This window comes from Cyprinodon variegatus, unplaced genomic scaffold (genome assembly GCF_000732505.1).
Source record: "Cyprinodon variegatus isolate N-32 unplaced genomic scaffold, C_variegatus-1.0 Scaffold66, whole genome shotgun sequence".
NCBI lineage: Eukaryota > Metazoa > Chordata > Actinopteri > Cyprinodontiformes > Cyprinodontidae > Cyprinodon > Cyprinodon variegatus.
In genome coordinates this window covers 292,029-306,897 of record NW_015150519.1, presented here as the reverse complement: position 1 = coordinate 306,897, position 14,869 = coordinate 292,029, and the positions used below count along the sequence as shown (strand labels likewise).

Genomic DNA, 14,869 nt, shown 5'->3' with positions numbered 1-14,869 from the left:
GATGTAAATTAATGATCAAATTACGTTTTTGGTATTTTAACAGGATCGACATCTAGTTCATTATTGAGGCAGTTCTGCTGTCTGTCCTCACCTGGGTTCTGTTGAAGGCCACCCGGGCAAAGACGGCCTGCGAGATGCCAGCCCGCTTCAGTTCGTCCCTCACCCACTGGTAAATCTCAGAGGAAACCTCCGTGTTGGACCCCACCTGAGGCTCCAGGGGCTTGCTGTGGGAGCTGCGGTTTACGGGTGGGTGATTGAGGTACTGCTGCGACAGCGACTGCTGCGCCAGCAGCCGGTTCACTGCATACTGCTGGTTGAGGATCTGCGCCATCACGAGCTGCTGGTTGACCAGCTGCGGACTGATGGGCGTGGACACCAACCCAGGGTGGTGTAGGCTGGGAAGCTGCGGCTGCCGGCCACCTGTTTGGCCGCCATGTGGAGGAGCGTGCTGCATTGGTGGGACTGGTGATGATGGCGTCTGCTCTGCGGTGCTGCCAGGAATGGGCTGCTGCTGGGAGAAACTTAGGTGGTTGTGATTGTGGTTGGAGCCGGGAGGGGAGAGGTCGGACAGGCTGTCCATCTCCGCTGGAGAAAAAAAAGAGAAAGAACAAAGAAAACTCCTCAATAATAAGTAGCTGAAAATTGATGGTTAAAAAACAACACTAGAAACTGTTGGAATATTTGGAAAAAGATGAGGTGTAGTTAGTTCTACCTATTATTGAGCAACAGAGAAAATAAGAATCAGTTAAGTACGAAAGATCATTATGGTCTGTCTGTCCAATAAATGCATTAATCCAAAAGAAATCCCTTTTTCTTATATCTGTAAACGCATCTGCAAACATCCTCTCTTTTGCTCTTTTTTAGCCTTTAACCTTTAATTAAAAAAAAAAAAAAGTTTGATCAAAGTCAATGCTTTTGTTCAATGAAGCTATGGACCAAAAACTACAGGAGATCTTGGCTTTAATGCATTTAATAAATGCTAAAAAGAAATACGTGTGTCTGTTATCGTTACATAAAATCATTGCAAAACGAGAACTACGAAACAAATTTGTTTTTTGTTTTTTAATCAGCTGAACCCGAAATTGAAAATCAGCAGATGTGACCTTTAATAGAAAACGGAAATCTGTATCAGCCTGTAAAATCCAAATCATCTCTAACCATAACCACAGTCTCTAATCCAGAGAAAAGAGCTGGTCTGCATCGGGTCAATTACTGCCTCGGGTCAGTGCTTGCCTGAAAGTTAACGTTCTTTTTTTCTTTTTTTTTTTTTCGTTCTTTATGGGAGGGCAATACAATTAGGAGCTCTGAAAGAAAATGTTAAAAACCAAAGTACCAACAAAAAGATACTGTAAGTCAGTGAGCTATATTTCTTTTTTTTCCCCCCTTCAAATGGCCCTTCATCCACGAGTGGATCCGCCACAGCTGGTTATCTGGTTTAAAAGGAAAAAAGATGTAAATGCTGATAAAAGAGCCTCATTGTGTTTGACCTGTGTCTCATGCCTTCAGCATTAAGTTCAGAATGTGTTTGGCCTCATGGTAAAAAAAAAAGATAGCACACAGACAGTACTGCATGTGTGTGTTTGACTGGGATTTATGTGCATGTGTGGATTTATGCCTAATTCTAAAATAAGGAACACACGCTGGCCAATGTGACGATTTTAGACAAGGATGGTGTAAATATAAATGTGAAAAACACAGCTGATGCAGAAACAGCCTTGTTTTAAGGTTTTCAACATCTTCTAGAACTGAACTAAAATCAAATGTTTTCATTGTTATTTGAAGCCAATTTGGGAGATTTTTGTGGTGTCTCTTCTTTCGGGAATCGGTAAGTCCATAATGGCTGCTGGGGAATATTTTAAGACTTCTTTAAATGAAGCGCTTAGAGGATGAAAACAATGATTTAACATTTAAAGTGCTACCCACAGAGAAGTGCATAAACAGCTGGAATAGTTTTCAGGTCGCAGAGGATTTTTTCCCCTCCCCATCTTTTGTGACAAACGAGTGAGGGGGCAGCATTCAAGGATTCATCCGCATGGTGATGTTAACATTACGGAAGTGAGCTGCGGCCTCCACATCCCACGGAGATCCATCCATCGTATGGGATGCATGTTAAACAATTTAGGGGTTTTATTTTCATAAAAGCTGTTTTTTTTTTCCAGCAGATGGAAGATTATCTGCATGGATTTTTTCCAAAAAATATTCTTGATAATCATGTCTACAGGGGGCCTGTTTCTTAACTGTCAGGATTCAGAAAACCAAGACAGGTCTATTGAGCATTTTTATTTATTTTTTTAACAAATGATGAGGAGTGGAGGGGTGAAGGGGATAAAACAAAAACAAAACCAAAAAAAAAAAACAATCTTGGTAATAATTACGTCTCTTCTTATAATCCTCTTCATTCCTTGGCTCTGATGGTATGACTTGCCTATTCACTCTTAAGTGAATGTGTGTGTGTATGTGCATATGCTTGCACATGCAGACTGCTGGGGGGCATGTTCACAACACACAAACACTGAGGCACATGAAGGCATTTCCATGCAAATTGAAAAGAGAAGGGGTGACAGAAGAGCATGGCAGGCCCTGGGAGAAAAAAACCCGGCTGCCACAGAAGCAGGAGTCCTCGTGTGGAATCCTGCCACAAAAGAGCCCCGGATTAAACACACAATGGGAATGGGATGTGGGCTGAGGGAGAAAATGTATGTGTGTGTGTTTGATAGAGCGAATGAAAAGAGGATTGACCCAACTTTCACTCTTCTGTTGGCTTTCATATGCTAGATCTAACACGAGAACCTGTGATCAGTGACTTTAACCCGTAATCTGGAACTTTATCCAACAAGCAGGAACTTAAAACCATGATCAGGATGTTCAATTTGGGATAAGGGGAGTACTAAGGTTGACTTCAGTCTCCAATTAATCTCTGAATGTTTTGTGAAGGAAAATCAGAGGAGAGGCTGTTCAGTTATACGGCCTCCCTCCAGCACCTTCTCCTCTGTTTGTTGCCACACAGACCAGATATCAGTGCATTATGGATCCAGAGGTTAGGGGCCACCATGGCCCTGTGGTGGACACCAGACATGTGTGTGGGGTTTTTTATCTGATGTTTGGTTAACATGACATGTGGGTACTAAAGTTTTGAGTTTGTCTGCACGTCTTGAGATGTTATCAGCGAGTTTGTGTACCGATGTGGTTAGTTTCTTATCACAGCTTCATATTCCAGACGGATGTATTTGATATATGACAGTACTATGTATAGGTTATCACCATTACACAGAACTTAGATACGTATTTAAGTGGAAAATGGGCTTAATGTTCAGGGTTTGACCAACAAATCTCACTACTTGAGTACTTTTTATGAGTCATTTAGGGGGCTTTTTCTCTCTTCTGCTTAAGGGCTTTCTGCAAAAGTTTAAAAACAGTAACTTTCTAATAATATATTTAAAAAATCCAGTATGAACAGGAGATAATATAGACCTTTACCTTCCCTGTAGCAAATCTACATGACACCTTTAAGATCCAACCTTTCACAAGCATTAAAATCAAATTGGAGCTCTGGGTATTCTTAAAGGTAAAACTTTCTGATGATTCTCTACATTAGAGCTGTCAAATCAATACGAACTGCAGTAAGAACTGCCGTAACAAACCAATAAGTTCCCTTTAAATCAGTTGTTTAGACAGTACCATAAAACTTATGTTAGGGAGAAAATGTGTCTGAAGTTTGAACATTATAATGCAGAGACAGCTGCTGTTATCAGCCTTGGTTAACAACAGCAAAACAAATAACTTAACCAACAAGTTGCAATCTAATAATTATGGGGCTGGTGGTATTTACTAATCTATGATTCAGCCTCAGGGTTAAAAAAAAACATTTAAAGGTGTGACCTTAGTTGTAGACTCCTAACAGACCAATCAGAGAGGGAATTCAGTTTTAAAGTTACATAATTAAAATAGTTTTGGGAAGAGATTTAAGACAGATTTTTACTGTTATGTCAGATTAAAGTAGTCATACACTGTTGGATTGCCATCCATCCAACTTTTGGCGCTTATCCGTTAGCGTCTATGAGTGAATATATTGTTTTATTAAATGTATAATAAAAGAAACGTGATATAGATTAAGTCTCTAAGGTATCCATATCCTTCACATCTTAATATCTTTTAACTTTCTGAAATTCAAACAAATCTAAACGTATTTCTCTTGGATTTTATACAATTGACCAACACAAGCTAATGGTGAATGGGGAGAGAAAAAATCATGGTTTTAACGTGTAGTGACTGAAATCCTTTGTCTCCACCTTTCAACTTACCTTTAGCTCAGTCAGATCTCAGTATCGTTTTAAAACTTCAATCTCTTAAAATTCTCCCCAACTCATTCTTGACCTTTCTGTTGTGCCGTCATGAAGCTGTCTTTCACTAATGTTTTAAATCAAACCACTGATAATATCACAGAGGAAATCGATTTGTCAGAAATGATTTTACAGAGGTGTGTAGCTGGAAGCATTTGGTTCCACTGGATTTTAATTAGGAGTGTCTGAGTAAAAAGGATCCCACCCCAAGCGTCTCACTTTTGTTAATAACTGCTGAAAACCATTGATTATTTCCCTCATGACTTAAATTGGCTTGAATTGGTTTTAGAACCAAAAAAAAGATTCTAATTCTAGTTAGGGAAGTGAGAAGGTAGCTATGAAGATGTTAGGTTTATGTATTTAGGAATAAAATGTGGCTTCTTCAATGGTGAGTGGGTGAGTGCATCTTCTATTAGGGTTTGAAATCAAGGTTTACGGTTTACTTCAGGAAAATAAAAGTTATATTTGCAGGTATTTTGGTTGGGTTAAAGTAAAGCTGCAGGAAATTAATTTGTGTGTGTGTGTGCGTTTGTGTGTGCCCAAGCTGTAACATACCTAGTGCATTGGCACGCGGACTCTCACGGAGGACACAGGTCCCCAGGTAGCCCTCCAGCTGGGAGGGTTGGCGCATGCCTGCACGGACGAATGGCAGGGCACGCACATGCACACACACACACACACACACACATACACACACACACACACACACACAGACACACAAACACACACACACCACAATGTAGAGGTGTGAGGAGAGAAACACAGGGGTTAAGGCTTTCCACAGATTGTCTCTCCCACTTCCAGCTATGCAGGAATAAAAACATCAGCATCGCTACAAAAAGGCCAGACTGGCAGCTGCAGCAGCTCCTCTTATGAGGAACATAAAACCAGACAGAAAACAAGTGAGACAGAAAATGTGTAGGAGTGAAGCAAGAGAATACACAAGAAGAGCGACTCTGAAGTAAATAATGTAGCCTGTGTACGCTGTCACTTTGAAAGCATCAGATAAAATGTGATGGCGGCACACCGTTTGCATGCAGGATGTGAACATTTTTTTGATAAAGAATCTCATCTGTCATCACTGTGAGGAATGGCATCCTGGCAGAAAAAAAAAATAAAGATTAAGTTCAACAGATTGCTAAAAGTAATACCTCACTATTGCCTGGTGCCCTATAGGTTTCACAGCACAAAGCTGTTTTTGCTTAATAAAACTACAGACATATAAATCTGATAACTATCTCCAGCTTTGGCTCCACTGGCATTATATGACCCCCATTTCCTGTCAAAGGTTATTTTTTTAGATTGGGTAATTCATCGGTACAGAGGTAGATAAGAAATCTAATTATATTCGGGATGAGGCGCTGGACAGTTGGAGTCATTGTTGGTTTTTACTCAAAGAAAACCTAAGAATTATACAAAACATTAAATACAATGTAGATGCTAAAAATGAGTGTTAGGGAATTAATGGATCTTTCTGAGGAGTAAAGGTAGAGAAAAAGGAACCTAATTTAGTTATTGGGTTTTACATATTAGGTCTTGATTAAAGATTGACTTTTTTTTTTTATCAGGTTTAAAATCTTCTAAATCTGACCTCGAGTTTATATGTTAAAAAAAAAAAAAAAAACACTGCTATTTCAATTATCAACTAAGCAAAATTTCAGGGCAAAATGGAAATGATGACTGTGAATAAACTGAGCTCCTCCAATGATTTAACAGCTGGTTGGACCAACTTTAGCAATAATGACTGTCAACAGTCGTTATCCGGAGGCCTTTAATAAGCTCTCCTATTGCTCTGGTGGAATACGCACCTCACTTCTCCAAACTATTACTTCAGTTAATAAAGGTTTGCAGACATGATATCTGCTCAGCTTTTTAAGGTCCTTTTAATCAGGTTGATAGCTGGACTTTGAATCACTGCACCACATATATTCAAGTTGCATTCAAGTATATTTAAATCTACAAGCTGCAAAGGTCATCCAGGTCCAAATCCTGTCCTCTCCACCTGAGGTGTTGGTGCTGAAACGCTGTTTGGGTTTCTCCAAACATGTCCCTGTAAGTCTTGTCATATCTCTCTGCTTTGGTCTCATCCTTCTTAAAACACTAATTTTCTCATGTCCTGTGGTTCATTCAAATGCAGCTGTGCAATCTGAGGGGAGATAAAAGAACAAAACAAGCCAAACTATTTTTCTCTTTTATTAGCTGTCCTGTCATGAACTTTTAGATTCCCTCATGCTAACTGAGGTCTGTGGTTTGTGGGATAGAGCTAATGTTCTTTTTTTTTTTTTTTTCCCCTTCAGATCAACACAATCAAAGAGTTGTTCTGGGTAATTTTCTGCTGTGTTGCTTGCTTTAAAATGGATATATAAAAGTTTTGCATTCATACATTTCCTCCCTGTACAACCATGGATGGTGTCTATTAACAGAAAGCTGGGAAAGCTCCTGCTTTTATTGAGGTGGTCACACCCATAAAAGAAAGTATGTTTGATCCGCAGCATTTTAAAGCCACATTCCTCTAGCTTTTTCTTTATGAACAGAAAAAAATGGCCATTTAAAATCTGTTGTATGGTTAATTTCAGGTTAAATTCCAGTTTTGTTTTTAAGACCAGATCACTTTTATTCCTCTGATATACCAAACCATAGAACTGATGGTGGCTGTACTTCCTCTTTACAACGGGTTGTAACTCCAGTTTCGACCTTGAATTATTAGATAACAAAGTAAAAATGTATCTGTGCAGCGTTCAACAGCAGGAAGACAAAGAGCCGTTTGGATAGGGGACATATTGTGATGATGACTGGTGCGAGTGTGTGTTTAAGAGCGTGTGTGCGTGTGTGTGTGTAAGCAAAGAGACAAAAGTGTGAGCGCCATACTTTGCGCCCCTCCGTTTTGCTTACCCATCATATCTTTTGTCTTCTTGAAATGTTTATACCAGCGCCCAAATTCCTGACACTTTGCCGCCGACACATTTGCATAGTAAGTGCTGTTCACAATGGAGGAAATCATACTCTGAAAGAGAGAGATTGATTGAGAGAGAGCGGGAGAGACTTTTAGATTCTCACTGTGGAAAATACAGACATAATATTAGAGCTGGTGGAACATGCAGCAACGCTCCAGCTTGTCAAAGCAAATAAAATATAAGGAGGGGAGGTAAAAGTGTACGACATGCAGATGTTTAAGATTGTTGTTTTTTTCCAAACGAACAAGAAATCACATCAAACAAGGTTTAATCTGTTGTCTTTATCAAATGCCACAGAGTTTGTCTCTTTCAGAATAAGTACTTTTCTTCAAGAACAAGAAAAATATTTACCTTCAAAAGGAACACAACGATCTATTAAGCATCAGCAGCTGTGGAGGTGTTTCTTGTAAGGGAATAAGAACCTTTCATTTTCCAGCTCTATTTATGCAATCTGTTAGAGACTAAAACTTCAAGCAGGCCAGGGTCTGCAGCGAGCATGTCGGTCCGGGACGCACCCCTGCTTCTGACTCTACCTATATAGTTGCCTCTTTGCTCTCTAAACATTTACCTCCAGCCTTTCACAAACAGAGACCCCCCCGCCCCCCTTAATTTATTAAATCCCAATGCAGTTTTAATAAAATGAATGCTTTAACACCTCGCCAGCCTCCGGGTAAATGCAGAAAAATGTTTTTGATTGTTATAAATATTCAAAAGAACCAAACCATCTGTTTTCAAATTATGGGCATGCCATCTTTATCGTTTTCTATAATATATGCGCTCAGAGGACTGTGTGGGGACCTTCTGGTAGAGCGAGTGTTTCAGTATTATGTTGGTTTCACTGACTTCAGCCTGTCTTTACAGGGAGGAGAAAAAGGCCAACAGCCGTGCCGTCTGAAAGGTCAGAGCATCTCTGAACTTCTGACCTTTGCATTGAAGTGATACTTCAGATTTACTTTATGTGAGATTTTGTTAAGAGGTTACGACTGGAAGATATATTCCCTGCAGTGTCTTAGTTTGTTTTTAGAGATTTTCACAGCAGGATAAAAAGAAAAACTTTCCAGCAGGTTAAAAGAAGTCCAGACACAAAATATTTTCCTGCAAACGCTCATTAATAAACGTTTCTATGCGATACCAGCCTAATAGAATGCATCTTCCTGTTTAGACCCTTACAGAGAGAAGAGGCCCACAGCACCACAGACCCTCCACCATACTGAGCCTCTGTTTAAAGTCAGACCTACCTACTTCATTTTAAAAAGCTAAATCTTAAGCTTTTTTCATTTTTTTTTCCTACTGGATGATATCTGAATAAGAAGGAACTGAGATCTGGAACCATTGCTGCAAAAATTCATTTTCTTGTAAGCTTCTTTCCCATTTTAAATGTTTATTTGGAAGGTGAGAGCTTATTGCCAAACATCTCGAAAATGGAAAGAGTTTTAAGGTTAACAGACAAACAAATTTTTGTGGTTGATATTACAAGACTGGAGTTCTGACATGACAGAAATCAGCTTGTGTTTTAACCCAACCCAAAAAGATTTTTATCTGCAGCAGATCAAATCTTGATCAACCTAAATCTCTCAACAGAAACCTACATCAAAAAATCTGAAACATCATATTGATTCCGGCATTAGTTTTGATGAGAGTATGGGTTAAACAAGGTCAGTATTATAAAATGATCTCCACCTTCACCCTTATTTCAAATTAATGACGACAATCTGCCCCAGATCTTTAATCATATGCTTCCTGTTTCCTTAGCTGGTTGTTCAGCTAGTTTGGCCGGAAAACATTGTTACACTTGTTGAGGTGAGCTTTTATTGACTTATATGTGATTAAAATATGCAATGTTGCTTTAAAACATCAGACAATAGACAAAGAACCACCCTAACTCTTCCAAGGCCTTTGTCACTATGAAATAACAATGCTAACCGCTTAGCATCTCTCAATAGGCTTCTTCCAAAGTAAATCCTCATCTATGTTCTACATGTAAGCAAAAACTTTACATTAAGAGCTAAGCACAAACACAAAGGATTGCTTCAATTCAATTCCTTCTACTTTAGTTTATTTTATTTGCATAACACCAACTCAGAGCCTTTGCTCAAGTCTTAATTTGAAGGAAAAGCAGGAAATGTTTATATTACAGAAAATATATCAAATCAAACCAGAGGAGTCAAATAATGGATAAAGAGATGGATTCCAGATCTATACTGACCATAAAACATCCATCCATCCATTTGTCGTCATGCTTATCCCAAGCGGGGTTCCTGGTGCCTATCTCCAGCTGTCTATGGGCGAGAGGCGGGGTAAACCCTGGACATGTCGCCAGTCCATCGCAAACAAGACAAACAACCATTTACGCACACACTCACACCTAAGGAGAATTTAGAGAAGCCAATAAACCTAACAGTCATGTTTTTTGACTGTAGGAGGAAGCCGGAGTACCTGGAGAGAACCAATGCATACTTAGGGAGAACATGCAAACTCCATGCAGAAAGACCCAGGTGCAAGAATCAAACCTGCAACGTTCTTGCTGCAAGGCAGCAGTGCTACACAATCAAGTTAATAATACTAGCTGGTAAATCGTTTTCTTTCTAGAGCAATTTTATCGGCTGCATTCATTTGATGACTCTTTTTTTAACCACAAAAATTTGGTTCAATTTTTCCTATTTTGTGTTTACAATGGCATGACTGTGATGGTAGTGGTAAAGCACAGGCCTTTCCTGCTTTAAACTTAACTATCAGAACAATGAAGTGCAAACAGAGCATAGGTTAACCCTGAAAGGGTCCAGCTTATTAACACAATGACGACCTCACAGCCTGAGTACTCAGCTCTGGAACAAATTCACAACATAACAGGCAAAACTGTCACATACAGATATGTTAATTGTTTTATTCTTATTTTAAGTTCCTCAAATATCTATTTATTTACACCAGATGTCCAAACACTCTAGGCTCTTGCAATCAAGGTAAAATGAGTTCTTTAGAAAATCCTGGCCGCTAATGATTCTGACGCTCCACCAATCAAAGCTATCAAAGTATTGGCTTCCAATCCTTATTTTACCATCTAATACAACAAATGATTCCAGTACAGTAGTCTTTTTCCTTCACTTCTTTAATTCTTTGTCAGAATTTAAGCTCAAAAACTGGTTCTAATAATCAAAATAAGGTGATTTGAAAGGTTTGCTGTTGCAGTTATGCTACTGATTACTTGGTGTCTCATATATATGAATATATTCATTTAAAGCTGAAACAAAAGTACACAAATCTGGATATAAAAAAACTTTTGGAGCAGCTTAAAAAGATACCCAAGGGGGAAACAATGAGAGGGTATCAAAATAAGGAGTCATTAAAAGATATTGATTGTGCTAGAAAACATTTAAATGATGATCAAATGGTTTACCTTATAATTGAAACTGCAAATAAGACACTGCTAATCGATTTTCTCTAAGGGCTGCGTACAGAGGAAGGAGCGTACACTCAGCTGCTGATTTTATCTGAATATTTTTTCAGGGAAAAAAAATAAAAGATAGTTGAGCGGAGTCACATTGGCGACTGCAGCTGGGTGTGAATCTGTGCCAAGCATGTTGTGGTGCATCATCCCGCCATGATGGAAAAACAAGGGGAAGGGGTGGGGGGGGGGACGCAAAGAGGTCTGCAGTCGGACTTGAACCGTATAACAAAGCGGCCTTTTATAGATGTATTGAAAAGGCTTGATTCAATAAAATAACCCTGACAGAGTTCAGGTTGAGGTTAGGAAGTCAGAATTAGCTTTTTAATGGGTCATACATTAATGCATGAAGTGCTTCCTTCTCTTCAGTTTATGCAATATTGTTATTAGTGAAGAATAAATACGAGTTCAACCTTTTGTGGTCGATTCCTTGGGATGTGGAGAAGCCAGAATGGTTTCCTTATCTCTTCTTTAGTTGGGGTTGGGAGGGGGGATAGAAATGGGGAGATTCTGGATGATAAATGGTGGATTTGGCAGCAACCCATACATTCCAGTTTTACCTTATTCAAGCAGCTCAAAAATCCACCTGGAAAGGCTAATTTTAAAGTGAATATAGCTCTCCTTATAGTCAGGGGGTGGGATAATGAACTCCTATCCTCTAGCCTGCCATGTTTTATTTACAGTATATCTGGGCTAAGGCGGCTCCAGGCAACAAACAAGAGGCCTGCAGATCCCTCTCTCTCTCTCGCTCCCTTTTCCTCCGCCATCTTTGACACAGATGTTCTAATAAACGCTCCTCATTAATCAGCCCTCTCCCTCAATACATCACTCTACCTCTCACAGGGGGCCAAGCCTGTATGTGTGAGGAGAAACAACACACACACATACCTATTCTGCATCCCCCCGTTGCTCTGTCACACACACATGCAGACGCACTAAGTGAAATCAAGCAGATAACCAGCGCCTCTGCTTCCACTGAGGAACCAGCAGGAGGGCTGAGCTTCGGCGTGTCAACAGGTAGTAACTCTGTCGGTGTGTGTGCATGTGTGTGGACCCTTTAAGCGATAGCCATCTGCAGCACAGAGAGCTTATCGGCAAGACCAGGAAGTGGCACTGGGCTACTATCGGTCCCCAACATCTACTCCACTCCCCATCATAGGAGACAGGAAGAGAAAGGAGTGTGTGTGTCTGTGTGTGTGTGTGTAAGTGGATCACAGTGCAGCAAGCAGGTACTGTAGGCACCCAGCTGCCAGCATCACACTGAACAACACACACACACACACCCAAATGTAAGCACACGACTGTGCCGGATGTCTTGAATCGGTTGGGAAAAAGAAGATTGTATTTGCAACACTGTGCCTCGTCGCTCGCCAACATCTAACAGAGCTCAATTATGGCACATATTCACTCAACCGGGATGACCCCTCCCCTCAGCAACCACCGCAGACACACAGGGGCGCTACGCAATGGTAGCAAGGTTGTGCCTGTGGCAGTCGAAGTGGCAGAGGCGCATGCAAAGATGGCATTTTGATGGCTATTTGCTGCTACAAAACGAAGCAGCTGGTGCATCAGGGGCAGCCCAGTGAGAGAGGGGGGGGGGGGTCACGTTTGTTGCCATAGTTTCTGCAAACCAGACGAGGGTAGGGCTTTTCATTTTGGTAGCAACCATGGTAGGCCTGATTGGTCGATGAGAAGTTTAATTTTGCAGATGCTTCTTCGAGTCATTACCCATGAATGTTTAAGAGCTGCCGTGTGTGTGGGGGTCAGAGCCAATCGTGGCAAACGCGACTCAGGCCAAACAAACAAACTGTGAGATTAATTGTTTGACACAGCATAGCCCTAATTAAGAATCCTGTTCCTTCTCTGCTCTGTTTTCCTCCTTCTCCTCAACCATGGGAGGCAACAAGGGCTGAACTACATCAACTATAAAAAACTTAGGCTGCATCTGAGAAGACGAGCGCAGGACCACGCTTCTTTGCATTGCATCTTTTGAGAAGCCTTGGGTCTAATGTAAAGTATGATCCTCTGTAAGGCTGGGCAATTGATTGCATTTACAATATAATTACAACTTAAAAAGCACAGTTTTCTTCATCTCATAGGCACTCATTTTTGGTACCACTACAATGAATAAGACACTGATTTTCTCCCTCCAGCCCTAAAGATGATGGTTATACACTTTGCTACAACACAGAAGGGAAGAGAGCTGCAGCTAGCAGAGCCATGCAGTGGAAGCAAACCCTTTTCCATACAACAGTAACAATCAAGTCCTGCAACTATGGATTCTGGACCAGAAAGCTTTTAAGTTTATGAAAGCAACAACTTTTTTGTTGCAAAATAAAATGGGAAAAGAATTTAAAAAAAATCACAATTTAGATTTTTGATAAAATCTTCCAACCCTAGTCATGTGTGATCGACATCCAATGTCTTCAGAGATCTTTTACAGATCCAATATCATTTTATCAAAGAATTTAGCTTAGAGACGTTGCTAACTGTCTGCCGTTTTCTCTGTTGTCAACCTGAGCTGATTTCTAATGTTTCATGGTCCGTCTTCCAAAATGTGAATCTGTCAGTTTTTGCAGCCATCTTGTTTTTCCATCACTTAGTGATTGTGATGGTTAGTAAACAAAAAGTTCTGTAATTCATCAGTAGATTTTAAAACTCTTCATTTTGAAATCCAAGAAAATGCTCTTCTACATGAGCTAATTTAGCCTTATTACATTTTTTTTTAATCTAAAAAACCTTGGTTTTTAAAATCACATATTTACTCTGGAATGATATAAAACTACATTTTTTAATTGCTCATTTTTTTGTTTGTTTTTTCTCTTACTTGTTGCTTTTTTTTTGCTCTCTGTTCATCCTTTTGTAGAAGTTTAGTCGAGTGTTTTTTCGAAAAAATGCTTGCATTACTGAGAGAAATTGTTAGCGTTCATTCTGTTTATGCGTTGTAAGGACTGCTGTTAAAAAACAAAACAAACAAGAGTATTTACTCCATGTATTGTTATGAAATACCACAGGTAAGTTTTTATAAAACAAGAACTGACAGACACTAAAAGCTGTTTGGTTATTAATTCCTGATAATCAGGTGTTGCCCCCATTAAGTGAATTTGATTAAAATGAATAACTGTTAATGTTTGCCTTTTCCAGCTATTTATAGTAATTCAAGCCGAACCAAATTTTGTTGCACAACAATCTCCTCTGGGAGTTGTGCAGAGGTAGGCTTGCTCATTCACTCACAGCTATCCTGTCATCTGTTCACCTCCCCTTTTAGTTTGGGATTACACAGTAGAATATGAGGGAAACACTAATCCTAAAAAAGGTGCTCCCTCCCACTACGCCCCTTTCTCCTCCCACAGCCCTCACATTCTGAGTGAACTGTTGCAGGGAGGGGCCTGGAAGGCAGGGAGTGTGTTTATCATTCTGTGTTTGAGGTAGGGTGGGGGTAGCCGGACACATACGGCCCCCACAGAGTAACAGATGTCAAAGACCATCATGGCAGCCCTCTCATAGATCACACTGAAACAAACCGTTTGGTATATATAGAGAGGCTTGTGAAATAGTTTAATGCTGAACCTTTTTATATATTTTCATTTTATGACCACAGACTTTAATGTTTTTATATTATAGACCACTGCAGTAGAGGATAACTGTAAAGTGAATTCTTGTTTTCAAAAGGGCCTATATCCTGCATCAACTTTCTTTGAGCTTTTAACTATGCAATATTGCTATTCCTTCATGGAAATCATGCCCTCAGTGATATTGTGCTGTTTCATGATTGTCAGAGTAGCCCTCATGAACTCTGCTCTCTAAGAAGAAGCCCTCCCTGTCCTTGAAAGTGAGTGGAAATCACTGTTTCATGTAGAGCAGTGATTACCTGCCCACTCAAGGAAGCACCTAGTATGTATGAGCTGCACCTGCCCAGTTTAACTTTCTCAGATGTGAGGCAGAGTGCGATCGTTTCTGTTTAAAGTTGAGATAAGGTCGCTCTTTTAGCCGCTAATCTGCACAGTGACAACAACCGTTGTTTTAATAAACTTTTGTCTAAGTCACAAAAAATTTGTTTTTCAGCTGCCAAAGTTCTCAGACTTTGGGATTAATCACTAGAAGGGGCTTTATATCATGCTGCAAGGTCTCTA

At 39.9% G+C, this 14,869-nt stretch overlaps 1 protein-coding gene across 10 annotated transcripts in view; it reads right to left on the bottom strand.

The window, feature by feature from the left end:
* Positions 1 to 14,869, bottom strand: part of LOC107082981 (DNA-binding protein SATB1-like) — a 77,362-nt gene that overhangs the window by 31,457 nt on the left and 31,036 nt on the right. For 7 of the 10 annotated variants that reach the window (XM_015371886.1, XM_015371883.1, XM_015371889.1 and 4 more), the window contains 3 exons: positions 7,233 to 7,344; positions 4,896 to 4,973; positions 92 to 585 (listed from right to left, as the gene is read on the bottom strand). In XM_015371886.1, the coding sequence (XP_015227372.1) occupies positions 92 to 585; positions 4,896 to 4,973; positions 7,233 to 7,344 (684 nt within the window). The remainder of the gene's footprint in view (positions 1 to 91; positions 586 to 4,895; positions 4,974 to 7,232; positions 7,345 to 14,869) is intronic. The other 3 variants (XM_015371890.1, XM_015371892.1, XM_015371893.1) reach the window with 1 other exon arrangement.